At 41.4% G+C, this 27,944-nt stretch overlaps 1 protein-coding gene across 2 annotated transcripts; it reads left to right on the top strand.

Annotated features, from left to right (window-relative positions):
• The first annotated feature begins 3 nt into the window (after positions 1–3).
• spen (spen family transcriptional repressor) lies at positions 4–27,136 on the top strand. 2 transcript variants are annotated; one of them, XM_053317027.1, is made up of 15 exons: positions 4–463; positions 3,230–3,550; positions 10,896–11,510; positions 14,225–14,382; positions 14,530–14,730; positions 14,817–14,968; positions 15,085–15,210; positions 15,379–15,492; positions 15,593–15,706; positions 15,800–15,900; positions 16,014–23,856; positions 23,973–24,314; positions 24,417–24,611; positions 25,530–25,688; positions 25,805–27,136. In XM_053317027.1, the coding sequence occupies exons 1-15, from the start codon at positions 381–383 to the stop codon at positions 25,934–25,936; spliced, it is 10,656 nt and encodes a 3,551-aa protein (XP_053173002.1). In that variant the 5' UTR covers positions 4–380; the 3' UTR covers positions 25,937–27,136. The 2 variants fall into 2 exon arrangements, with proteins under 2 accessions (XP_053173002.1, XP_053173003.1); XM_053317028.1 differs by lacking the exons at positions 4–463; positions 3,230–3,550 and adding an exon at positions 5,272–5,411.
• The last annotated feature ends 808 nt before the right edge of the window (positions 27,137–27,944 follow it).

The raw sequence follows: 27,944 nt of genomic DNA, 5'->3' as shown, positions 1-27,944 counted from the left end.
AAAAAAGAAGTTCACACACAAAGCCACGCCTGCGCGGTGTGCCTTTTCATTACAAGCGAAGTTGCTGCATCTTTTTAGGAAGCTACATGCTTTCTTTCGACACCCAAGGGTCGCATGGTGTCAGGGACGCGCCTAGTCACGGGAACAGTCCGGAGCGCGTTCACGAGGGCGCAAGATCGCGCTTGAACAGTGAAGAGTATCAAACAGCGTGCGGGGATCCAACCTAATGGTTTACATTGGGTCACAACGAGCAGTCAATGATTTGTGCCGAGTGTTTTTTTTCTAGTCCGGCGTTTATTTTGCAAACCTAGTCTATTTTGCACAGGAAGAAACTGACATAGCAAACTCATCTGTATGATCGGGGAGCAGGAGCACACAGTATGGTCCGGGAAACCAGACATTTATGGGTGGGAAATTTACCCGAAAATGTACGAGAGGAGAAAATCATTGAGCACTTCAAGCGGTGAGTAGAAACACTGATGAGCGACGTGTGCGTTTGTGTGTATTTTGTAATATAAGGACGGGTGCGCGGCCAGCATCTCCTCTCTCTCTCTCTCTCTCTCTCTCTCTCTCTCTCTGTTGTGTCACATTTTAGTGAAGTCGGGATGAAGCAGGAGGTTCCCCCTGTAGCAAAGTCCCATTTGGCAACTGTGCTGTCAGCTCACCATAAGCAACAACATTGTGCTGCGTTTTCAGCTCAGATATAAGAAAAGAGAAAACGGCCAGCACGCTTTAACCACACAGCTGGCAGGCATGCTTTTTGCCATTTTGACACGGTTACTAACTTGTAGGCCAGGTGATAACTTTACTTTGTCCTTTCATGCTGTGTGGCTGTAGGCTACATTCCCACCAGGTAACCATTTGTCTTGTGATCAGCCTACCTCTTCCACCTGGTGACCATAAAAACACATTTAGTCTGTAGTGTAACAGTGTAAACAAACTTCAGCACACCTAGGCAGCTACTAGCTTTGTCTTATTATTGCATTTATCAGGCTGCATTTTGCTGGACAGTGTGTAGCCTGTGTATCACCGTGTGTGTTGTGGTGTTTCACTTGACTCTCTGTGAGTGTCAGGTCACTGCTCCCAACCAGACTTTCATGCACAAAGTATGATCGATCACCATAGCATGTGCTTGTCTATCAGAGAGCATTGTAGCTGCTGCAGGAGATGAATGATGTCTTAACGCAGAATCTAAATCCAACACAAGTCAGTGAAAAAAGCTCAAAGCTGACACGACATCACGCGTCGTCCACGCTGTAACATTGTTGCAGGCTGGCTGGCTGGCTGTGATTGAACAGGGCGCTGTGTTCACTGATGTGCAATATTGTAACGCTGAAGCACTTCTGTCTGCTGTGCGCTCATGAGCACAGACACTGAATATCTTCTGCTACATTATCACAACGTTGCTTTTCCAGCAGAGCCCGCAGCGTGATGATCCAACTGAGGGGAAAATCAGACAACATATCGATGAATTTGAATTACGGCTGCAGTTTAACTCCATTTGCGCTTCATGTTTTTGGGCTTTTAGGAGGAGACCAAACGCGTGCACCATGTATGGGCTTATAGCTCTTTGTTGTCTTCCTCGGACGGACAAAAATGTAAATATGTTTTTTTTTGTGTGTGTGGCTATCACCGTTGTGTGTGCGCGCTCTCGCCTCTCGCTCCTCGGCTGTCAAGGAAATAGCAGCCCGCCTCTCCGTCCATATGTGCTGAAGACCAGACTGCTGAAAAACATCAGTCTACCTATATGAGCAACGCTGCGTGTGTGTGTGTGTGTGTGCGTGCGCGTGTGTGTGTGTGTATGTAGGCGTCGCCATATCGGACCCAAAGCTGCTAAATTACCAGCATAAATCATCCATGTCTGTCTGAAACAAATTGTAACCGAATGGCAATGTGTCGCACAGCACAGCCTACCCCCAACATAGGACTGTGAGAAATATACAAACTGATTCTATTCATTTCGTATTTTGCACTTATTTATAAATGAACGTTAAATGCAGTGAGTGGACCTGCACATATGTTTTTTTCTTGTCTGACTCATGCAGCCGTGCAGGACGCACATTAGTGTGCCGCCTCTATGCCGTTTTATTTACATTAGCCTGTGCTATGATGTGCGTAACGTTATGTTTTGGGGGGGTGGGGGGGATGGTGACTGGCAGCATGTTATTGCAATAGCGGAGGGGAAACTGTGTCGGCGACTCCTTTTTTCTAGCATGCTGCCTCAGCTCCGGCGTTAACCCAGAGGTGGTCAGAGCATGCAGGTGCATGACAGTCCGATGTGTGATAGAAGTCATTGAAGATGGGGGACGGGAGAATGAGTAAGCAGTGTGAGCAGCTTTTCTAAAATGGCGTCGGAGGCTCAATGTTGGGAACTGGCATGCCAATAAATTTATGGGCACCCTACTGTCTACTGCCGGACAGCGCAAATACACTCCCGAAAGATTGTTTAGGGGGGAAACACAACACACACAGATGATAGCAGGCTTTGTAATCCTACTGCGCTTGTACATTTAGAGTAATAGGTTTCCCATCAGTCAATGCAACCTTCACTTAACGGGGTATTTAGTCATTTACAAGCTTGTTAAGGAAACAATAGAGTGGTTGACCTCATGTACATATTTTCTTCTATTATATCTTAAATGATGCAATTATTTTTCAAGATGGTAGAATATAGAAATCATATGTTGAATTGCTGCAAAAAAACCCAAAACAAACGAACATGTTTTGCTTTTTGGTGAAACAGAAAAAGCCATATAGTATGCATAATGCATCTATTTTCTAAACCCACACACAGCCAATCAGGAAATGTCACGTCTCCTTTATATGCTGCCCATACCTCATCTGTGCACCTTCCAGTAGATATAAGCTTATGAGACCACCTCCTAGGAAACATGCTAATGTTAGGAAATATATGCATTTATTAACATGCAATGTGCCAAGGTTTGAAGTCCAGTTGCTGGGTTACTGTTGCCTTGAAAGAAAGTACCACAGAGCAGAAAATAAGGGTAGCAAAGTCACCTCCCACCGCTGCTCAGATACACACATGCACACAGACACTGACATAAATGAGTTCTGCACCATATAATTTTTGAAAGATGTTGTTATTATTTGGGAGATTGCTTTTTAATTTAACTGAAACCCCTGTTTTGTAAATCAATAAATACTGGTGCAACATGTTTGCAGTTTCCAGCCCATTGATCACCTTTTGTTTCCATTGCTTTCTCTTCAGATATGGACGTGTGGAGAGTGTCAAGGTCCTGCCTAAGCGGGGTTCAGAAGGTGGAGTCGCCGCCTTTGTGGATTTTGTGGACATTAAAAGTGCTCAAAAGGCTCATAATGCTATCAACAAGATGGGGGACAGAGACCTGCGCACTGATTACAATGAACCAGGCACAATTCCTAGTGCCGCGAGAGGGCTGGACGATAGTCTGTCCATAGGCTCTCGTGGCCGGGATGTATCAGGGTTCACAAGGGCGGCAGGGGGGGCAGTGTATGGGCCCCCCACATCGCTCCACAGCAGAGATGGACGCTATGAACGCAGACTAGACGGGTAAGTGGACAAAGTTTCTCTGAAGGCAGGGGGAACCGTGGTTTCTGGTAAACACCTTACCTCCAAGCATCTTTCCACCATCTGTTCATTTACTTGTTTGGGGGTTAAAGAGGAGAAAAAGAGTTCATGCTCAAGATTAAATCTTGTAGGGATCCCCTCTGAAGTCCTCAGAGTGTGGCCAAGCGCTCCTGGATTCATACTTTCAGGTAGACACCAAGATATTCCGTAAATGAAAGCATGCTTTTACACAAGTGTATCCATTACTTAAACGAATAGTCAATAGTGTAAATGGCTGTTGGGGATTATCTTTGTGAGCTTAAACATCTCTGTGAGGTGGATATATCATTTGCGGAAAATACGGGGCAAAGATTGGATATCGTAAAAATTTCCCAGGATTATTGGAGAGAGAGAGAGAGAGAGAGGGAGAGAGAGAAAAAGAGAGAGTGGTCCAGCGGCCATCCCTGGGATTCCCCTAATCTGGAGTTACGTGCCCTGCCTGGTGGATTAATGTCACCCTTTTTTCCTCATGTAACAAAACAACCAAGAGCACACATTATATGTATAAGACACCATTGTTTGGATTAGTCTAATTTGGTTTTCAATTAGTGTGCACACCTCACGGAGGTGTTCACTTCTCTCGTGGGCTGGAGTCATGTGGATAATCTTCACAGGATATTTATTCTCCACTGTTGGATTAACACTGGCCACACATCTAAAGGATATTCTATCATGCTAAAGGTATGGGTTGCTTTCTTGGTTCTTTGTTTTTTTTATTTTTTGTTGTTGTTTTATTTGGGATTATGTCTGAGATCAGGGCCTTACAATTTGAGTGCTGGGAGACCTCTACTGGTGATCCAACTCAGTAGAGACAACAAAAACAAGTGAGCAATGACTTTTTTCCCCCCCTTGCCTTATTTTTTTGGAGATTATTTTTACCCTTCAACGACGAGACTCGTAGATCTGCTGAGGACCAGTACGGACTATGTTTGGATCGTACAATTCAATGAAGAATGCTGGAAATTGTGACTGGAAAGTTGTGCCATCCTTGCCATTGGAGATAAGCTACCTCATGCCTGTGGATTACCTCATCCTTTCCTGAATGTGGAACTATAACTAAACCTCGGATACAATCACAGACATAACCAAAGAACTAAGTTGCGCTCATGAACTGCATCTCTCATTGAACTCTGTTCAGGTTTGGACTACTGTGCTTGCAAAGGAGAATCACGGATCAACAACTGACATGAACATCCACAAGCTTCACCACTGTTGTGCACGTTCTCCATCCTGAGAATGAGTCTGGATTACCATTAATAGACATAATCTTTATTCCTAATCCGTCATGACCAGATTTCTCTCCTTTTTCCAAAGGAGTTTGATTACTTTACTGCTGTAAAGTGGAATATGGATGGACTTCATAAATGAAGATACAAGTCTTATTTTTTGTCCATCAGTTTGTCCTCTAGACTCTACTTTCATGTTGGGAAATCAATGGCGCACTATTTACTGAAGATGGACTCCTGGATATCATGTATTTTAGTGCAATGCAGTTTGTTTTTTGGTTTGGATGGATATATGAACTCAGACGGACATTTTCCAGCATTCAAAGTATCTTAACCTGGATCCGTACATCACCGAGTTTGTTTTTCACCGTTTTAAATAAACTGGACACTCCAGCTCGTCTATGCACATGAGATCCGCTGCCCTGAAGATGAGGATTACATTTTCTAAATGTGAACAATTTTGCTTCAATTTTTTTCCCTCTCCACTCAACATTTTTGCCCATTTTTGTCTGCTCACAAAGTTCTATCTCCCTAGATTGTATTTGGAATAATAGGTCAAGTTACCACTCTCTCAAAAGGTTGGTATGTCCTGCCCTGTGTATTTTAGCTGTCCTCTCTAACCCCCTAGTTTGAACCCCTGTCTCTCTCCATTTTCCCCACTAACCGAAGTAGCTGGTACATAGACTGTTATTACTGTCTGTATGTCTATATACAGAAATATGTACCATACCTTGTATTGTTTTCCTTTCTCTTCCTCTCACCTGACCCCACCTTAAGCTCCTATCTCCTGCTCTCCTTACAACAAATAGATCAATATCGCAGCTGTTATTCATGACAAGTGTTCAAAGTAAAAATGCCCATTTTATATATAAAGTACAGTTTAAATATAACATGATAATTGGGCTGTGCATATTTTTTAGTAGCATCACATTCAAACCAGTGAGACAGCGGAAGGAAAACTATATTTTATAAACATTGAAGATACCTTCTAATTCAAGCTTAGGTAGGTTTATAATGTTTTCTTGCTAAAAAAAAAAAAAGTAGCTGGTTAATCAATTATTCAATAAACAGAAAATGAATCAAAATTCCTCATTCATCATCATTCAATCATTCAAGTCTTTTATATGACAAAAAATTCCAATCATCTACTGAATCCAGCTTCTAAAATGTCAGAATTTGCTGCTTTTCTCTATTAAGTTTAAATGAATGATCTGTGATGTTTAGACTATTGATGGGACTAAACAGTCTATTTTAAAATTCCACATTTGTCTCTATTATGAAAACATTTTTGTTGTCTAAAATGATTGATCACTTAATCAAAAAATGATTTGCATAATCATTGATAAAATGATAATCAGTTATAGCCCCAATATCTTCTTTATTTTCCAGCCTTGAAATTGCAGTTTTAAAATCTGTATTGGAGGACAGTAGGACATAAACACTGTAAAACCTCTCACATGCTGCTGAGGAAGCATTAAATGGGAACAATTTTAAGTTTTTTATAGCATTTCACTCTTGTCAGTGATAGGAAACATGTTGACATTGATTCAGTGAAGCTCCGTGACTGGATTCACGCTCAGGACGTCACAGCTCCGTGTAGGATTGGGCGATAATGACAATAATTATGGTGAGACAGTAGAAATTTGTCAACCACCAGAGATTTTTCTCAACCGTTCAGACTGTGGTAGCTTCCCCTTTAATTTCTGCTTGTTTTAGACCTTTGCAGGCAATGTTGCAAATAAATGAACAGAGTTGATTCTGTAAACTGCAGCATCATTTAAATGAATTACCTTTTTATAAATGTTTGCTTTAAATTGAGTTTCCTGTAAATTTACTATGTATTATTATAATTATATCAAATTATAATGTTAGAGACAATTTTATTTCTATCACTAACCCTAGCTCCATTGTATGGGCCTCAGCCTGCAATGACAACAGGACGCTCCACAGCTACACCAGTTGGTTTACATGGCAAAAGGATATTTAACGAATCACTTCTTATAATACTCTATATATTGAATAAATGTTTATGTAGGTTTTGTTCCCACATGACTGAACCCCACATGCGTCGCCTTTTTAACATGCTGCTGGAATGCATTCTTTTATAATTATGCTCTTCACGTAATCCCAAAACAGTTGATGTGCTTAGCATGCACCAGGGCAGACTAATAATCAAACACTGATGGAAATTCTGCCAAAAAAAAGTCTAACTGAATTATTTTTAAGCTCCATGAATAATGTAGAACCTGTTTTGTGTAAAGTGAAATTGAAGTGAAATTGAAGGCTATTGAGCAGTGAGCCTGCGCCACCAAATTAGCATTTTCGAGAGCATCTAGGGGTCAAGGTAATCCATCAATTTCACAGCAGACATCGTTATGCCATAGATGTTATTCATGAATCCTGCACGCACATGATTAAATCGAATAAGCTGAAACAGAATTTGCCCCTGACCCGCTGTACTTGTGTATAGTGCAGTGAAATACAGACATAGTTCTAGTCTCCTAAACCAATTTATTCTCAACATCAAGCAGAAGATGTGTGTCCCATGTGCTCTATTGTTTGTGTACCCTAATGGCAAAATCTAGATGGAAGACTTCAATCTGTTAGCATTTATTGTTATTATTGTTAGCATCTATAGATTATATCTATGTCACATGTTTCACACAGATTAATATTTTGAGTTTGTATCAGTATAAAACAGTGAAAAGCTTAAATCTAGTCAGTAATTGTCATGTGGTGTAGACTTCTGTTTTTACCCAGGTTAAAAAAAATCTTATAAGTGACAAAAAATTGGGAAGTGGTTACATGTTTATTTAGTATAAAAGGTTAAGCTTAGGCAATGAATTAAGTCAAAGTCCTCTCAAGTGTGCCAATAAAAAAAGGAGTGTGAATATGCCAACACTGTATTGTCAGTTGTAAAGGTCAGGTTGGACATTTTAAGAAACTCATCTTACGGATCATTTACCAAAATGCCATTGAGGACCTCACAGGGTGTCGCTGACACACGTGTGTCATACGTTTGCAGAGAACTGGCAGCAGCCTCCTGTTAGCACCACATGTAACCTCTGCTGGTTGATTTCTAAGGCTCGGGCCAAGATGAAGGCAGCTTCTTTCACTAACTCGTCTGGATATGGAAATTTACACATTTGGGTCCGTAGACATTCACTGTGAATCATCCCAAAACTGAGGTTTTTTTGGAAATACGCAGAAACACACTGAAATACTCCAGCTGTGCTTTTGTACAAGGAGCAGTTTCTCTATCATCTGGTTAACATATTCCTACATCCAAAATAAACAATAGAAAATGTCTGGAAACACTAAATTGGGCATCTTTCAAAGCTTTAAAGTACGGGATAGTTAATCATAGAACTATAAACACTACAAAAGGAAGCCAACAAAAATCTGCAATGTGTTGAGAAAAGAAAACCTCACAGTATTCAAGATTCAAAACAAAAAGCGTTGCGCCGTCATTTGCATGACTATGAAGAAAAAACTCACCAAAGGCTGCTGCCAATTTCTCTTTATTGAGATTAACAGTTTCACAAGTTTCTCCTTGTTACGAAAGTCTTTGATTTGTACTTACACTTCTTTGTTGATTTAGACATGTTAGCAGTTTTCAAGACAGCTAAAAAGCAGGCAAAATCTGGATAGACACATCTTTACAAAGATGAAATTATAACATCTCTGATCGTCCAAAGCAACAACAAACCCAGAAGATTTAGATGCCGCTATCAATTATCAGGAAGGAAGATTTTTTTAAATGCCTAAATACAGGGTATCACATGGATTATTTTTCATGAATTTCCAGATTTCCTCTCATACTTCATATTAAAAGATTCATTCCACTTTGAGAGGAGATGAATCATGTCATTCTGTTTAAAGTTAGTTTACAGTTATAATTTAAGACAGTTTTCAGCCATGTTTGTCTTTAGCAGATAGCTGAAAGTGTTGACTTGCAGGAAATGTGAGGGATGTGGTACGGAGGTAGTGAAGGTCTGTAAAGGTTTTAATATTAGAAATAAAAGACTGTTGTCTCTGCCAGATTTAAATCAGGCATGTTGCAGTTACATCATATCAACGTTATGATCCAACATTATGATTATCAGCCTTCATCCAACAAGGCGCCTTATAGATTAGTTTGTTTTCTCAACCATGTAAACATCATCTCTGGTTTCAACACTTGATTACCTTTTAGGATTTCCACCAAGAAAAATGTCTCTGATTATACCGACATATTTACATGAGTAATTTATTCTTTTGTTAAGTAGAAATATGTCACATAGCAAAAGCATGAGGTTTTTTAATAGGATCTCCAGTAACACATTCAAATTGTTGATGCAGATCTAAACTCAGTACAGTTTATTCTTGAGACCTGACGTCCATCCAAATACAAATAGATACAAATATACAATCTCAAATGTGTTAGTGTCAAGACTGTAAATTCTAAAAATAAAATCTTAATTTCAACACAAGTACTTCAAGGTTTTAGAAAAATCCTTTTAACTAGGGCTGCAACCAATGATTATTTTCATTATCAATCTGTTGATCATTTACTTGATTAATGGATTAGTTGTTTGGTCTAGATAATATCGCATAATGGAGAAAAATGTTAATCATTGTCTACCTAAACCCAAGATGTTGTTCTGAGATATCTTGTTTTCTCTTGATCAACAGTCCACAACCTGAAGATATTCAGTTTACTGACATAGAGGACTAAAGAAACCACAAAATATTCACATTTAAGGAGCTGGGATCAGAGGATTTGGACATTTTTTTTTCTTAGGAATAACCCCAAAGAGTGAATCTATTATCAAAATAGTTTTTATCGACTAATTGTTGCAGCTCTAATTTTAACAGTCAGGATATTTTCCCCCCACTGAAATCCAACACTGTGTTGAATCGCAACAATTTTCCATCCTCTTTATTTCTTGAACTGGACAAGGAATGAAAAAAAGGCTCTTTATTAAAAAATCCTGTGAGGGTTTGTAACACTTGTTATTTTAAACCATATTCCACCCTGTGTTGGAACATCATGACTAATTTGCTGATTATAATTTGATCTGAATTCAAACAGTGGTAATTGCTGCCCTGTCCTGCTCATTACGGGGAGTTTGGTAATATGACTGCTGTAATGACACAGCAGTCGTATTCCCAAATTAAATTCTGATTGCTTCATTCAGAAAGACGATGTCCTTATTAGCATTGTTTCCAATGTGCGTCTACATAAAAGATCAGAGGAACAAGTGGTGTCAAATTGTGGAACATCATAAACAAAAGGCTTGTCATCAGTCAACCTCTAAAACCTTGAACAAAGACCCTCAGATAAATGATAAAACACCTCAAATAGTTGCTTTTGTTATAGCTGCTAGGCGGTACAAGAGCCAAATGACTCTGTAACCTGTAAAGACATTAATCTTTCATGTAATACTTCTTATTATAAGCCATCTTTGTGCAGAAGGGTTATTCTATATCCTGCAATCATAACATGAAAGAAGCTGCAGATTTCTGTTCTATTAAACACTGAATGCATGCCTTTTGCTAAAAATATCTTCTGCGTGTCTGTGCTGATATATTTTCAATATAGTGTGTTGCATTTTACAGTAGAATGTACTGAGTATCTCCCTGGTGCTCAAACTGGACAACTGTTAAAACTGTATTTAGAGGAAGTCAGTTTAAAACAAAATAAGCTTCCACATTCTTTAAAGTTGTGTAAACACCTCCAACAAGTTGATAGAAATGCAGAAAAGACCCAACAGCATTGTATTGTAGAAATCTAAAAATCATGAACAGTCTGAGAGAATGTGTAAAACCTGATCTTCAATTGTCTCAACCAGTCAATCATTTAAACTCCTTCTACTTAAGTCTGGTAAACAATTATTTTTTAAATGCTTTAAAACTACCCTTCTGAAAACACTTGTGCCCCGTCTTCCCATGTGTCTAATTAAGAAAACCACCAAAGGCACCTGAAAAGTTTGTGTTTCCACTGTCTTGTACTAGCAGCTTTCTTAAACGTTTTAAATGTAACTGTAATGCGATGTTTTTCTTCTTTTCCTGTCTGTTAGGACTGCCGAAAGTCGGGAGCGGGCATATGATCACAGTGCCTACGGACATCATGAGCGTCCTGGTAGCAGTTTCGAACGCCAGCGGCACTATGAAACGGACTATTATCGCGATGCAAGAGAAAGGACTCTAAGCACAGCTGGGAGCGGGTCTGGTACCTCCAGTGGAAGCGGTACAACGGTGTCGTCAGGAGTCAGCGGAACTATCGTTAGCCCTGTTGCTGGCAACACAGGAACAAGTGGAACAGCAGGGGCCACGACAGGAGGAAGTGGAGGATCTACATCCAGCGGGGTCGGCTTCTACCGTTCCCACAGCAGGAGTCCTTGTCGCTTTGAGACACCAGAGCCTCGTTACGAGTCTCGAGCCAGGGAACCCTTTACTTTGGCCAGTGTAGTTCACAGGGACCTTTACCGGGAGGACAGGGGTCGCCGCGCGGAGCGGTCGTATCGCCACAGTCGCAGCCGGTCCCCACATTCAACACATTCGCGAAATCCCTCTCCTCAGAGACTGGCAAGTCAGGCTACCCGTCCTCCACGCTCCAACAGCGGGTCAGGCTCTCGCAGCCGCTCCTCCAGTTCAGACTCAGTCAGCAGTACCAGCAGCAGCACCAGTGGCAGGTGAGTTAAGCTCATTTTGCTGTAATGATTTCCACCTTCACACATGGCTGTTGTTTACTTTTGTGCATCCCAGTTATAAATGTGAAGACTTTTATTAAAGAGATCTGCACATTGAATCCTGCTCAAAGGATCATCTAACAGAATTGTACAATATGTTGCTAAATGAAGTCACAAGATTAATGTCCTCTATCTGTCATGTTCTGCTGCTTAAAAGCATTCAGGTCACAGTGGTACCAGGACAAGAAATGTATTTTTGATAAGATTAGTGATTCATTTCTGGTTTCAGAAAATGTGTTCCTTGGTAGAATTGGATTTACTTTGGTTTTCTGTATACAGTAGATGTGTAATTATTTCACATTATTATACACTATATATTATACACTATTATACACTTTTTTCGTTGATAATTCTCGATTTCAATGAATTCAGTTTTAGCCATAATTCCACAGTATGTTATTTGGATACAGTTTCTGAGATAATTGTTGTCAGCTTTCACAGTTTCCTTCAGATTTAACAAAAATGTGTTCATGTGAAAGGTAATGCAAATTGATTTCCATATGGAGAAATGAGAGAACAGTTTCTCCTACATATATTTTATCAGCTGTACTGGCTCAATTGAATCCTGCTGTCGTTTTTCTTTTTCAAAACACCAGTTTTGCCAACTGCAAGCTAAGCCTTGCATGTGCATTTCATTTCCGTCACTGGTTAGTGAGAATTCTATTTAGAACTCTTTGTTGCTCAACATCCCTTAATGCAGAAGCTGTGGTTTATAACCTTAAGCATTTCAAGAAATCATATCTCCTAATACCATAATTATATCTGTTTCTTCAGCAGATAGTGTATCATTTTTCTCAAGGACAATCAAAACGTTTAAAGGACTACATTTTGTGGGGATTTTAGATGAAAACTGTGGTAGACAGGTTTACAGATGGTTCACCAGGACAACCGCTCATTTTTGTCATAGTCATAAAAACAATGTTACAAAACAACCAACACACCCAGCATAATGGACCAATGTCACCTTCATTGTAAGAACTGAGTTAGAGATGACTGCTGCAATGATAGGTTTGCTTTTTCTGTTTTCACCACTTGAACATACCTCCATGCTCCACCCAGCATGTGACACAAATTGCATGAAAGTATGTGCATTCGAGAAAAAAAATATTTTTACACTTTATTTGTTTTCAGTTAGCTGAAAGATCATTTTAATTCAGTAATTCACAGGCACAGCACAAGTTGTACAGTGATAATAAATGTATAAACCTATGAAGCAGTGTGAAGTGTGCCGGGATCTGGGTCCATTTGTACGATCAGTAGTGAATTTTTCAAAAGAGAGATTCATTTTTTACAAGGTTGTTGGCTGAGTAATTGCTGGCAGGAATAATGTGAGCCAGGAAATAGTTGCTTGTGATTTGATGTAATGACACACCGTTTGTGTTACTAAGAATTGATTTACTACCACTGATCAAACTTTGGATTGAGATGGTTAAGGTTAATTTGTTACCTTTTTGAAGTTTAGAAATATGGTGAAGCTGTAATGGCTTTTAAACAAACATATAGGTAGCTAATAAAGTCTCATACACCATAACCTGCAAGATTCATGTCCATACAAAAACTATAAGTGATATAATTGCACTGGACGTGTCTTCACTTTTGTTCCGTCTCTGCTCTGTTTTGCATTTGACATGCTATGTTGGACATTTTTCTGCTTTGTTGCTTGTTGTTTTATTTATTGTAATGACAATTGTGTGTAATTTCTTATAAAAGGAATTGTTTTGCCTCATATTAGTTGAGTTGGGAGGTTGTTGCATAAATGAGAAAACAGCTGGAATTGTCAAATGCAAATGACATCTGCAGGTTTGAAAAGGCAGCATAGTTCGTCCATGTTATCTACTCCACCTCATAAATTCACCTCACCCCTTTCCAGCCGCTTCTTTTTTGTTTAACTGCATCACCTTTGGACACAGCAGAGTCTGTAGCTCTGAACGACACATAGCGACACATGTGGTTTGACGAGGTAGTGCTTTGGGGGGGAATTTCAGGAGACGGCTGGTATATTTTTCTCACTGCCTACCTCTGTGTATGGGTAATGGCTCCCCCCCTCCGTGAGATCCAGTTGGAACTGGAAATTTCTGGCCAGTGCTGGCTGCCTGCCCACTCCCACAGGCCGGGCTCCGTCAGCAGCACTTCCGGGAGTGTCTGAGCACAGGAGGAGAAAGTGAGAAGGAAACAAACAGCAGAGGGCCTAGAAAGCTGAGACAGCCATGGGAATGGTTTGAGAAAAAAGGTGTATGAGGCAGCCGTGGATTTGCCACCGATTTGCAAATAAATTTTGAATACTGATGCACCACATAAATAAGAATTTGGGAAAAGGGAGCTGTTTTTTTTCCGTTTTTCTCTTCCTCTGAGAGAAATTACGGTATAGCCTACAGCACATATTATACAATCTATTAATGATTTCTCAGAAGAAAAACATTCATCTCTGCTTCCTATAGAGAGGCACTGCATGATGTTAAATCTCCCTTTATGGTTTTTAAAATTTTATTCACGGCATGCATAATATATCACATCAATTTCTGATCTTGTTGTAATATAATAAAAAATATCCGCAACAGTCATAGCATCTCAAGTTAACCACATTTTATTATACATGGTAGAGATAAAACTGTGAGGCTTACAACAACGTTTAAGTCCATGTTCCTCTTTTGCTACAGTGATTCTAGCAGTAGTTCAAGTGATGACTCCCCAGCACGTTCAGTGCAGTCTGCTGCTGTTCCTGCACCCTCAGCACTTCCTTTATCCTCCCTTGACAAGGATGAACCACGTAAAAGCTTTGGCATCAAGGTCCAAAACCTTCCTGTTCGCTCCACAGGTTAGTTGTAAAGTGCAGTATGTGTGAACAAAGAGCTTCACGAAATAGTGGTTTATATTTCTGTAAGTCCCTCATATACTGACACATTTGAATAGAAATAATTACCAGTATGCATACCTAATAAAACATTTGATCTGCTTACTACAGATACAAGTCTCAAGGATGGTTTATTTCATGAATTTAAAAAACATGGAAAAGTCACATCTGTACAAATCCACGGAGCTTCAGAGGAGCGCTATGGACTTGTCTTTTTCCGGCAGCAAGAAGACCAAGAGAAAGCACTGGGGTCATCAAAGGGGAAGCTTTTTTTTGGGATGCAAATCGATGTCACAGCCTGGAATGGCCCCGGTAAGCACTGAGCTTTAACTATATTGCAGCAAGAACATGATTATTGGCAACATGCACAAGATTACAATAAACACTAATTTTTACAGAGACAGAAAGTGAGAATGAATTTCGGCCCTTGGATGAGAGGATAGACGAGTTTCACCCAAAGGCCACACGGACATTATTCATTGGAAACCTGGAGAAAACCACCACTTACCATGATCTGCTTAATATCTTTCAACGCTTCGGAGAAATAGTGGTAGGTGAAATGTTATGTGATGGATGAAAATAGGCTGTATGCCTATTACCATGCTTCACAGTTTGAGTTGATCATGCTTACTAACAACATATTTCTGTTTCATTACATCCACAAAGGATATTGACATTAAGAAGGTGAATGGAGCCCCGCAGTATGCCTTTCTACAGTACTGCGACATTGCTAGTGTCTGTAAGGCCATAAAAAAGATGGATGGCGAGTACCTTGGCAACAATAGACTAAAGGTGAGAATTATAAATTTAATTTAATTCTTAATCTTGTCTTTACACCACCACAGTACTCCTCCATAACTGTACTCAATATTATTTATGAGCACTTAATTATTTATAAGCTACATTGTACGATGTCTGATGAAATAATTGCAGTATGACATTTTTTCCTGCGTTTTTCAGCTGGGCTTTGGAAAAAGTATGCCTACAACTTGTGTTTGGTTGGATGGATTAGCATCAAACACAACGGAGCAGTTTCTTACCCGTCATTTCTGCCGCTATGGACATGTTGTTAAGGTAAGTCTGTGTATTTTCTCTCTCGTAGTTTACTTTCTGGCCTCCCTCCTATTGTTTACTTTCTGGCACCTTGGGACTCTATTTTCTCTGTCTTCCGTAGGTTGTATTTGACAGAATGAAAGGAATGGCCCTTATCCTGTATAACAACATTGAATATGCACAAGCCGCTGTCAAGGACACAAAGGGATGGAAGATCGGGGGCAGTAAAATCAAGGTAAGTGAAGTTTTGCCCTGTAATATTATGTTTTTTAATGCCTGGCATGCTGTAAGAATTGTAACTTACCCTTCTGTTGTTTTTTTTTCTCAGGTGGACTTTGCCAATCAGGAAAGTCAGATGGCTTTCTATCGTTCAATGCAGGCATCTGGACAAGATATTCGAGATTTTTATGACATTCTTTCTGAAAGAAGGTTAGTTTGATCAAGAGATAATTCTACCTGAACACTGTCTAATATCGAATGTAATATTGAATCAAAAGTATGATGAAATTATAGCTTGATTTTTTGGGTTTGTGTCTTGGCAGGGATGATCGACGAACTCAATATGAGTTTCAAGCAGAAAGACAGTATTATGAAAATGTACGACAACCAGGAACCTATACAGAAGATCCACGTCGTAAATACCCTGCAAGAAGTCGGGAGTTCTACACTGAATGGGACCCATATCAGGGAGATTACTATGATCCACAATACTTTGAAGACCCCCGGGAATATCGTGAATACAGAGCTGACCCTTACGAACAGGACATTCGCAAATACAGCTATTTACAACGGGAACGTGAAAGAGAGAGGGAACGCTTTGAAACAGATCGTGGACGTGATCATGGGAGGAGGACCATTGAGCGTAGCCAAAGCCCATCTCACATTGCCTCTCGTCGTCCTGCTAGCCCCACTGCATCTCCTTCACTCTCTGAGAGAATACCAAGTGACTCAGACCGCAGAGTCTGTTGTCGATCGTCTGAAAGAAGCGGTAGTTGCAGTTCAATATCCCCACCCAGATTTGAAAAACTTGAAAAGGCACGCACTGAAAGGTATAATAAAACTGACAAACTTGAAAAGGATCGAGTTTTTGATGTTGAAAGAGGGAATTTGATTGAAAAGGAGAAGCGGGCTGGGCGTAAAGATCGAGGGGACAAGGACAAAAGTGAGAAACAGAGGCTTAAGAAACTCAAAGTTGCATCACCTATTATCCAACCATGTGAGACAGAACCTGAGCTTGAAAGAGATGTAAGCCCTGAGTCTGCCCTTCGAACTAAAAATTGTAAAATTCCAAAGGAAAGCTTGAGCAAAGGAAGGCTAGACCTTCTACCTTGTGTGGTGCAATTAACACGTGTTAAAGAAAAAGAAGGAAAATTGATTGGTCATTCTGTCCAAGAAAAACAAATACCAAGGGGGGGAAGTGACAGTCCTAGACTGGCCTCACCTTCAGCTGACCAGAGGAGTCCTCCTTTCCGTGCAGAACCATCAAAAGTTGAGATCTCCAAGCATGGAAAGGTGCCCAGAGAGAAAAATATGCACAGTTTAGTGGAGGTTATTGACAAGGATGCTAAAATCAAATCCAAAAAGCATGGAAAATCTGAATTGGGATTTGACAGTGGTATTTCTGTGGATATTGACCGTTTAGCTGCAAGGAAAAGGCGTTTTGAAGACTCTGGGAAAACTGATCGACAGAAGAGAACTATCGAGGAGGATCTTGGTCGACCTGGACTTCACAAACTATGGAACAATTCAAAGGAGGCAGACTTGGATAAGAACCTTTTGATAAAAGGGATGCATAAAAAGGAACACCACAAGGACAAATGTGTCCGGATGGTTTCAGTTAATAGTCCTAAAGATGGACGAGACTGTGAAAGCAACTCAGTAGGCATTTCCCTGGAGAGGCAGGCGCGACTAGGGGAACTGCCGGAAGACTCTACTGATCATTTAGACTCTCCCTACCTAAAAATGGATTTAGAGAGCTCAAAAAGTGAAAACAGCTCCAGTCTCACCAAGATGTCCGATGATGGCAGCTTTGATTTGGATGAATTTAAAGAACAACAGAAACAGGTTTCATCTGAAAATGAACAAGGTAGAGGGAAGAGCAGAGACTCGGATGATGGAGATGAACAGTTTGTGCACATTGACCAGACTAATATTTGCACAAAACAAATTGAACAGAGTCGATGGCTGCGACCCAAGCTTGGCGATCCTGATAAGTTAGTGAAATTTGAAAACCAACCCAGTAATGAGACTCGTGACTTTGAAAAAGATTATATCTTGCATGATGTTGCAAAACCAGTTCAGGATATGGCCAATGACGACTTCTCTTCCTGTAAACGAAAGAAATTAGAGAGTTTTGACTTTGAAATAGTCAGTGCAAAAAGAGAACGCAACTTTGCAAGTTCCCAAAAGTTACATGAGGACATTTATCAGAGTATAACATCCTCAATAGCTGCTGGTCACTTTTCTGCAAATGAGGAAGATGAAACTGCCCAGATTTCTGTGTCAGTTATAAACAAAGAGAGAAAATCTTCTCCAATGACGGACAGTAAATTTTCACACACAGAGACATTGAAAAACAGTTTGGGCCTGACAGCTAGACATTTTCAGTCTCCTGACACTGATCTCCCAAAGCTTAAGACAACCTTGCTTGGTTGTAATGAGGAGTTAATGCAGCGTTGGGAAAGAAGGATCAAGTCTGATTCACTTAGAATGGAAATGACTTTCCCAGGTGATATTGCAAAACGTGAAAGCCTACACAAACGCCTTGGACAGGATTTGGAACCTGGCGAAGTGCAGTCTGATTCAGATGATGATGGAGAAAACAAACACATCTCTCCCAAATCCAATAGTTCCTTGTCTTATATCCTCAGGGAGCGTGACGAGAGGATGACAGACCTGAAACTTTCTGGTTCCTTGGAGAAGAACAAATTTTATTCTTTTGCCTTGGATAAAACTATAACCCCTGATACAAAAGCACTCCTTGAAAGAGCAAAGACACTGTATTCTTCCAGGGAAGATAATTGGTCTTTTCTTCCCTCATGCTTTCCAACCTCCCACAGCTGTTCAGATAAGGACAAAGTAGAACTAGCACCTCGACCCATCCCCTCTTGGTATATGAAAAAGAAAAAGATTCGCACTGACTCTGATGAAAAGCTGCATGATAAAAAGGAGGAACTTAAGCCTCAGGACCAAGAGCGTCAAGAACTGTTTGCCTCTCGCTTCCTGCACAGCTCAATCTTTGAACAGGATTCTCGTCGTTTGCAGCATCTTGAACGTAAAGACCAAGATTTAGAAACTGGAGTTGCTAGGCCTTTCACTAAGCCAGGTGCTGCTGAGGTACAGCCTGAATCTGGAGGAAGTGATGTTCCACAAGAGCCTATAGTACTTTTCCATAGTCGTTTTTTGGAGCTGCAACAACAAAAGGACAAGGACCTGCCCTCACCTTATCCTGAGAGTGACTCAGTAGTGGTGGAGATTAAACAAGATGAAGTGGAAAATTGTGGTGATGTGGTATCTGATAAGGTGTCTGACCCAGTACTGAAGGTTGATGAAAAATCACCCAGTCCTCCATTAACCTTGTCAGTTTCTCCATGTGTTACTTTCCCTAAAGAAATGTCTCCATCTGAAAAGAAAGAAGTTTTAACTCCGTCTTCAGATCAACCTGTGTCATTTGTGAAAGAAGAAAAAGGGGAAGTTTTTGATGTGTCCCCATCTCATTCTCTTCCTATGGAAGACTTCAAACCAGTTGCCCCCAAGCTATCAATAACCCCTCTACTCATCATTTCAGAGCCAGAAAATGAAACGGAATCAAAAGTAGAGTTAACTGAACCCACAGTAAAAATTGTAGATGGTTTGGCAGTGGAACACAAACCTCTTGTGGAAGATAAGCCTCCTACCCCTGGTGCTTCACTTGGTGGTTTTGAGAGGGAGACTGCAGAATTTACCTACTCTGACTACACAAATCTTGAAGAAAAATCTGAAATCATTAAGACAGAACCTAAAATAGAAGATCAGGAAACAAAACACTTTGAGGAATCTCAAAAAACTGAGACAGATAGTGAACCATGTGTGCCAGAGCAGGAGGCTGAAATAAAACCAATACCAAACCGCAGACAGCCCAAGAGTAAAAGGGCAAAACCACTGTCAGTATTACGTACTTCACAATCTTCCCCAGTTGCTGCCACAGAGAAACCTGCAACACGAAAGAGTGAACGAATTGACAGAGAGAAACTCAAAAGGGCGTCATCTCCTCGAGCAGAAGGACCAAAAACATCATTTGAGACTAAAACCACATCCAAGTCACCAATTCATGCATCAGATTCTGAACAAAACCTTGAGTCAAGTTTAATCCATGGGAGAACACGTCGCAGGAATGTCAGATCAGTCTATGCCACGCTTCATGAAGGAGACCAAGCTGGCAAAGAGGTAGTCGAGTCATCACGCTCAATGCGCAAACGTGGTACTGATAAAGAACCAGTACAGCAGGATGTTCAAATTACATCTACCATCACTAGGCGAGGGCGCCCACCTAAGAGAGGCATCAAACGAGGTGAGGATGTATCACCAGTAAAAGGGGATCAGCAGAAAATTATGGAAGAAGACACAGAGATCAGAGAAAACTCAACCTCTGTGGAGGTTGTGAAAGTCTCTGAGGGATGGCGTTCCCCACGCACCCAGAAAGTACAACAAACACAACTGACTTCAACTTCCCCGGCTAACAAGAAGACAAACAGAATAGACAAACAGTCTGGGAGCGCTATGGTGCTACCTGAACAAGCTGAACTGGCATGTCATGATGAATCAGAGCTTAAGCCTCAAGTTGATTCTGATCTGTTTGGGAAGTTAGCTGAAAACACAGAAAATGCAACCTCACCAGTACACAGAAAGGAAAAAGACTCTGGTGGAATCAAATCTGCTGAAGAAGATAATGAAAAGATAGACACTAGCCCCATTGACAGAAAACAGCCTGAGAAGAGTGTCAAAATGAAATCACCAAGGTTGAAAAGAAATACCAAGCAGGTCACTGATGATAAGTCACACAGCTTAAGAAATCTTGAGATCCGTGTAAGCGTTGATGATGTAAAAGGTTTACTTCGTTCAGAGGACAATGACCCTGAGTCATTTGAAGTTCCCAGTATTACAAAAACAAAGACAGTGGTACAAGAGGATGAGGAAACAAAGATGACAGACTTTCCAAAAGAATCAAAAGAGCCTGATGCACAGGAAAAGGAAGACACACTATCAGAACCTGAAGTTCCAGCTGATCCAGTTGCTGCCCTCTTAGCACGGCAGATGGAGCTAGAGCAAGCAGTTGAAAATATTGCCAAACTTACAGTTGAGCAATCTCCTCGGCCCTACAAGGAACCCCCTACAGGGCCACCTACTGTATTGCCTCCTGTTGTAGTGGAGCCAGAGAGTGAGGTTGAGGAGGAAAAGAGAGCTAATCCGGCAAGCGAAACTGAACTTGCAGCTGCTATTGATTCCATCACAGCTGAAGAAACATGTGCAGATGCAGATCCATTCCCAGCTGCTCCTACTTACACTGCTCTCATTCCTACCCCTGACTCCTTGGTATCCCCCTCCTCAAATGAAATCATGGAACCTGAAACACACATGGTGATCAACAATATTCTTGCTGCAGACTCAGATGATAGTCCCCTCTCACTCAGCCCAAAGGGTTTAATGCCAGAGTCTAAGGCAGCTGACCACGCCCCTCTTCTTGAAACACCCAAGAAAACAGGCAAACTTCGAGCCAAAACCCCGAAGAAGTCAAGAAGTCGTAAAGGTGCAGCTAACAAGAAAGGGGATACGACTGAAGAAATTTCACATCCAGAGCCTTCCCCAGTTAAGTTACCGGAGTCAATCCCAGAGGACCCAGAAACCATTAATTCGAAAGCAGTTACTGTTACAGCTGGGGCAACTGCAGCCTCTGTGGTCACTGCTGTTGCAACATGTAGGCGTGACGTTACAAGTGCTATAACTGTAGACACGCCCAAAGAAGCTGAACAGCCTGAAGTTGAGCAGCCTGTACCCAAAGAATCTGCCTTTCATTCAGGCACAAGCAATATCTCCAGTTGTAAAAAGCATTCACACGCAGCGGAGCCATCTACCCCTCATCTTGCTCCTGGTCATGCCCGCCCACAGCCTGTGTCCCAGTTCAGTGTACCCCTGCTACGACCTGCCAAAATGCCACTTTCACCAGACTGGCCTCCTAGATCTGAAGAAAGTAGAATCTATGTTGCTCCTTCATGTCATGTCACAGTGGTAACTCCTTCTGTGCCAGCATCGACTGCACTTGGAAACCCCTCAACAAACCCCCCAATGCCTCCTGACACCAAGGCCTCAGATATTGACCCTAGTTCCAGTACCTTAAGAAAAATCCTAATGGAACCTAAATATGTATCTGCATCAAACAGCAATTCTATACCCACTACTATGGTGACATCTGCACTGTCAGATCCTGCACGGATGTCAGAGAATGAAAATCCTTCTGATACTGTGGTTTCAAGGCAGTTACATCATGAAGAAAGACCACCTTTACCCCCCCAGCCCATATACCACAAACCTTCTCCACTGACAGAGTCCCAGCAGAACTGTGGAGAGAAGACCCAGCATGCAATTATTTCTCCTGCCACCTCAGTAATAAGTCGTATTCCATTACCTTATGATACAGAGGAAACTCCACGAATTTCCCTAAGCAACCGCAGCATTGGCCTGTCTATTCCCAAGCAGAAATTTAGATCAAACTCTAATGAGAATAATCGCTACCATGGCATGGATGTAGTTGAAGATGGGACTAGAGGACGCTCTGTTGTTGAGACCACTCCCTACAGTGCAGGCTCCAGTCGTGGCCTAAGGGTCAATACATCAGAGGGTGTTGTTGTTCTGAGTTATTCGGGTCAGAAAACAGAAGGACCTCACAGGATGAGAGCCAAAATTAGTCAAATTCCTCAAGCGAGTGCTGGTGATATAGAGTTTCAGCAATCTGTGTCCAAATCTCAAATAAAGCAGGACCCACTCATAACTTCATCCCAGTCTCCTGGCCCAAAAGTAGCCCCAGGTCCAGCTTATGGGCATGCAGGGGTTCTCTTGACTGGCCAGTCCTATAACACTCAACCTGTAATTTCCAGTACCAAGCAGGAAAGTCTTGGGTGTGACAAATCTGAAGCTCCATATCATACATCATCCCAAGGTGGCGTGGTTAAGATGTTCCAACAGCCAGTTAGTTCTCCTCAAGTTTTAATGTACAACCAAGCTGTGATACAGCAGCAGCATGTCAAGAGAGGACTGGGGACAGAACCTCTACCAAAAAAGATGGATATTAGCAAAGCTGTTCAGCAGTCTAACCTCAGTCCGGTCTTGAGTCCACACCACCCATCACTATCTGGAACCCGCATGAGCCCCAGCCCTGGCATCCCAACTGATCGGTCAGCTTTACACCTAAAACAAGAACCCCAGTCACCACGGACAGCTGTTCACTCCCCTTCACCCTTTGTCAAAGCATGTCCTCCAAGCAGTTCTCCTATAGGAACCTCTGTCGTTCTGGGTCATGGCATGCCTCCACTATCTACATATCATTCAAGTATGCATCACCCGCAATCAGAACAGTCCTCTGTCATAATTCAACCTCACAGTGTCACTCAGTCAATGGCTCACGAAGCCAGGATGAACACCCCACCAATGTCTGGGATAAACTATGGAAGGAGAAGTGACTCTTTGTCTTCTCCCCACCCAGGGACTGCACAGCGCTCGAACACACCACAGCCAAATGTCATCCGAGATCTAGTACTGCAGTCTCATTCAAGTCCCCAGGGGTCAATATCAGGTAGTGGTGGTGGCAGCAGTGTAAATGAAGACGACCCCAGACACTTTAACCAAGGCCTTAGTAGACCCTCAGTGCCACAGCTCCAATCAGATGTGATGATGATTCATAGTGATCACAGAGGACTCCACCCAAGCATGCGCATGGACCAGTACAGAGACATGCACCAGCGCATCCTCATGCACCAGCAACTGGGAGAGCATGCTGCTGCAGATGCAAGACAGTCACGCTCCTCAGAAACTGGGACAACTTCTTCAAGCAACATCTCTGGGCCTTCAAAGAGTCCTATAGTGGGGAAGAGCATGGACCTTTCAGCAAAAGAATCCCTCAAACCGCTAGAAGGAAAGCTGATACATCCACCCTCCAATGAAAGTAGAATCAGGGGAGTCCACGCTTCTAGTCCTGTCATGGTGTCTCCACATGCTCATGGGGTTCAGCTGATGCATTCAGGAGGTGCAGGCTCCTTTCCAGTTTATCGTGATATGCGGGGCTTCCCATCCCAGTATCCTGGACATTCTTCATCGGGACACAACCTGGCTAACCAAGGCATTACATCTTCACAGGTCATTGGAAATACTTTTATTATCTGTGGCTGTGCTCAAGTATTTCAGCATTGTATATTATGTATTGTGTCATTTCATTTTCAAGTTATTAATTTGATATGTACTTTCTTAATCAGATGCCTCCAGAGCCTGATATGGGTCACAGAGGTAAAATGTCTCAGTCAGGAGGAGGAAGTGATCCCAAGCCTGAGAGTTCCCATCTTCGCCATGCTACCTCTTCAGACCTCTCGCACATGTCTCGAATACCAGGGGATAGAGTCTCACCATCATACCAGTCTCCCATGACGTCCCCAATGAGTCTTACTCACAAGCCAGATCTATCTCTACAGAAAGGCCCTCCAGCCTTCTTGCCAACACCTCTGCCAGCAGTACCCCCATCAAGTTCATTGCAGCCACGACCTGATGCTAAGCTGGAACATTCAGGACATCGTTCTATTGACACGGTGCAGCTTTTGACGGTAGGAAGACCAGAAATATCATGATGAATTCATCATACTGATAATTGACACTACCAAAGAAGAAAATATGTTTAAATACCCATTTCTGTTGTCTTTGTATAGAAATATCCTATTGTATGGCAAGGCCTGTTGGCACTGAAGAACGACCAGGCTGCTGTCCAGTTGCACTTTGTTTCTGGCAACACCATACTGGCCCAGCGCTCCCTGCCACCCCCAGAGGGAGGTCCTCTTCTCCGCATTGTCCAGAGGATGAGGCTTGAGGGTTCCCAGTTGGACAGTGTGGCACGCAGAATGACTGTGAGTATTTTGGTTTTTATCACGGGGCGGTTGTGGCTCAGGAGGTAGAGCGGTCGTCCACCAATTGGATGATTGGTGGTTCGATTCCTGGCCCCTCCAGTCCACATGTCGATTGTGTCCTTGGGCAAGTTACTTAACCCCAAATTGCTCCCATTTGTGTGTCAACAGTGCTTTGAGTGCTCATAACGACTAGAAAAGCGCTATATAAGTACAGTCGATTTACCATTTCCTCTGAAAATCAAGTTCTAAACTTAGTGTTAATGTATTTATTGACTAATTAAAGCTGCAGTTGGTAACTTTGAGGAGAGAGAGGACTTAGCATCAAATTTGAAGAAGTACAACTTTCAGATCCCTCCCCCTCCCTCTCCACTGCACTCCTGCCCTGTCTCCAAAGTCCCTCCCCCAGAGGAGGCTGATGTGCGCGCGACGGCACGCGACCACATGCACGCGATGATTGTTGCGGCACCATTACTTTCTCTACGCTCCTGAAGCCGCTCTCGGAGATATGAGCTTGACCGAGCTGAGGAGGAAGGGGGAGGGGGCTGTGTGCGTGAGCAGTGATTGACAGCTGTCAGACACTCCACCAGACACAATCCTGGCCCTGATTGGTTCTTTTTGTCCGGTTGCAGTGGATTCTGGCAATTTGCTGTAGGAGCAGTAGGTGGGGCTAAATGAGCCTGTTTTTTTTTTTTACAGATTACTAGTTTCATGTAATGCTGTCTTTACGTAGTGACAGTCTTAGCAAATATGACAAAAAGTTACTTTTATAAGACTTACCAACTGCAGCTTTAAGTGTGATTTTGATGCAAATTCCTGAATTTTGCTCAATAACTTAACAAACACAAAAATAATGCAGTTATCTTAATTTTTTGTGGACTGCTTTACATTTACAGTTACGGTACTTTTCATTCATGGCAGGTGGAGAATGACTACTGTTTGCTTCTGGCTCTACCCTGTGGTCGAGATCAAGAAGATGTTCATGGTCAAACCCAAGCCTTGAAAAGTGGCTTCATCACTTACCTGCAAGCCAAACAGGCAGCTGGCATCATCAATGTGCCCAACCCTGGCTCCAATCAGGTCTGTGGTCATTAAAAACTTTTCTGCTCTACCAATTGTTTTACCTGTGTCTTATAATGAAATGTAATGATTTTGTTCCCTGTCTCATCATATCATTTTCATTTTTGGATTTACAGCCAGCTTATGTGGTGCAAATTTTCCCACCGTGTGAATTCTCGGAGAGCCACCTTTCGCGCCTGGCCCCGGACCTTCTCAACAGCATCTCCAGCATTTCCCCTCACCTCATGATTGTCATTGCCTCTGTTTAATTACCTCCATTTTTTCCTGAACAAAGCCAACACCAGCCCTTTTGAACTTGTCCAGTTTTGTAAACTGGAATTGCCTCATATTTTTATGAGTTTGACTAAAATTTTAATTAGCATGCACTCAACTTTTCTCCTTCACTTCACCAAGTCCTTAAGTCACCCAATGACAATGAATTCCAAAAACGATACCTTTTATGGAAAGGATATGAAGGGTCGTATGGGATTTTTGATGACCATTTCTTGCTCATTTCATTTTTGCCATTTTTTGGAGGTGTTGTGCATAGCCTTTTCTAATTCATATCATTCATAAAGCTATGGATTGAGACCTTCCTATGGGATATTTTTTACCTTCATAAAAGTGATTGTGATGTTTTGTTTTGTTTTTTTCTAAAGAGAAATGATGTGATAAGTCATTGCACTATGTTAAGGAAAAAATTGTGAACTCTGTACAGATTTGAGTATAAAATGATACATGTTATGGATTACTCTCGTGATCAGCCATGCTTGCGCAAGATAAAAGAAGATCATTGCCTGGAAAATGATCGAATGATCATTTCAGCCTGTTATACTGCTTTTGCTCCTTTGCCGTCAGCCAACTTCTACTTCATTTCCGGACTCAACTCTCCATCCCGAAGTGTTCCCTGCCCCAGGAACTCGAGAGGGGACGTTTAGAGTTGTACAGTTTACACTCAATGCCTCAACAGGGGACTATAAAGAATATTTAATTTGTTTATTTTTGTTTGCATCTTCTTTAAGCTTAAGGGTATTGTGGACAATTGTGAAACTGTAAATATTATAAATATTTAAAGACTGAAGCAATGTGGGGAGACCAAGTGAACTATTTCACAAGACAGATCATCAAATCTCAATGTTTTCTTTCTTTCTTTGGGCAGGGGCAAAAAGGGGAATGATGGGAAGGATCTGTGCAGGATCCAGGAGTGATATTCTCAAAAAAATATTTTTTAAATTGATTCTGTGCCAAAATGTCTTTTGCAAATGCTCAACCCACGCAATGTATGTAAGACAAAAATTGATCAGAACCTATTTTCATATGTGATTTTGTATTTTGCCACTTGGAGGGCAGACTTGATTCCTTTTTTTTCTTTCTTTTTTGGTATTGTTCATCAATCCGACTCTGTTACTACAGTGCTTTTACATTATGAAATTGTATCCTCATTTTGAAGGAACCATTGTATTGTAAGGGTTGCATTTCTGTTTGTAGTCCTGTTTTCCTTACCCCTGATGTGGTCCTCTACTGCCCCCTGCTGTCTGAAAGTCATTCTTGCATATTAAGGACTACATCCTGATGTCATTTAAGCCGTGACTTCATAACAGATGTGCTATAGCATGCTTTATTTTGAAATTTTAAAGGGTAATCATAAAGGCAATGAATGTGACTTGAACTTGACATCATGCCGCTAATGGATGTGCTGATCATCTGTCTCCATCCCCCCCCTTAAATGTCTCCTTGAGCCAAGCTGTAAATACTAATGTCCTTAATCTGTGCTCTTGTGTATTTTTCCCCTTTATAATTGTCTTTCTTCAGGGTCCTTATTTTTGTTTTGTGCAACAAAACAAAGCAGTCTGAAAGAGACAGGAGATGAGGTGTGTGAAACCGATGCTGAAAGTAAACCATGCTTGTCAGTTTTGTGGTGTAAATAATTCTATGACTGCAAGCTGAATACTCTCATGGTTATGTTGAAGGCACTTATAATTTTTGATAAACAAATGAGAAAAAAATACACCAAAAAAACAAACAAAAAAACAAAACTTAAAACGGTGATTAATATGAAAACTGTCTTTTGATCAATCTTCATTTTGAGTGTATTTTGCTGTTCCTCCATGAGGACATTTTAAACTGTAAAATAAATGGTTGTTTAACTTACTTCTGAAGATCATTAAATGGTCCGTCACTCTGGGTTTGTGTTTTGTGGCTTACTTTCAGAAAGTGTTGATGCACAGACTTGATGCAGATAAAAGGATACTGAATCTTAACTGTGGGTTATGAAAA

Source organism: Scomber japonicus, chromosome 4 (assembly GCF_027409825.1).
Source record: "Scomber japonicus isolate fScoJap1 chromosome 4, fScoJap1.pri, whole genome shotgun sequence".
Lineage (NCBI taxonomy): Eukaryota > Metazoa > Chordata > Actinopteri > Scombriformes > Scombridae > Scomber > Scomber japonicus.
Note: the sequence above shows the minus strand (reverse complement) of the source record. Positions and strands in the feature narration are given on the sequence as shown.

What these genes read in the sequence shown, in the direction of transcription:
- spen (XM_053317027.1), top strand. Translation starts at nt 381, where the DNA reads ATGGTCCGGGAAACCAGACATTTATGGGTGGGAAATTTACCCGAAAAT. An exon ending in CCTTCCTGTTCGCTCCACAG is followed by an intron (nt 14,383 to 14,529) that starts GTTAGTTGTAAA and finishes TGCTTACTACAG; the next exon opens with ATACAAGTCTCAAGGATGGT. An exon ending in ACACGGTGCAGCTTTTGACG is followed by an intron (nt 24,315 to 24,416) that starts GTAGGAAGACCA and finishes GTCTTTGTATAG; the next exon opens with AAATATCCTATTGTATGGCA.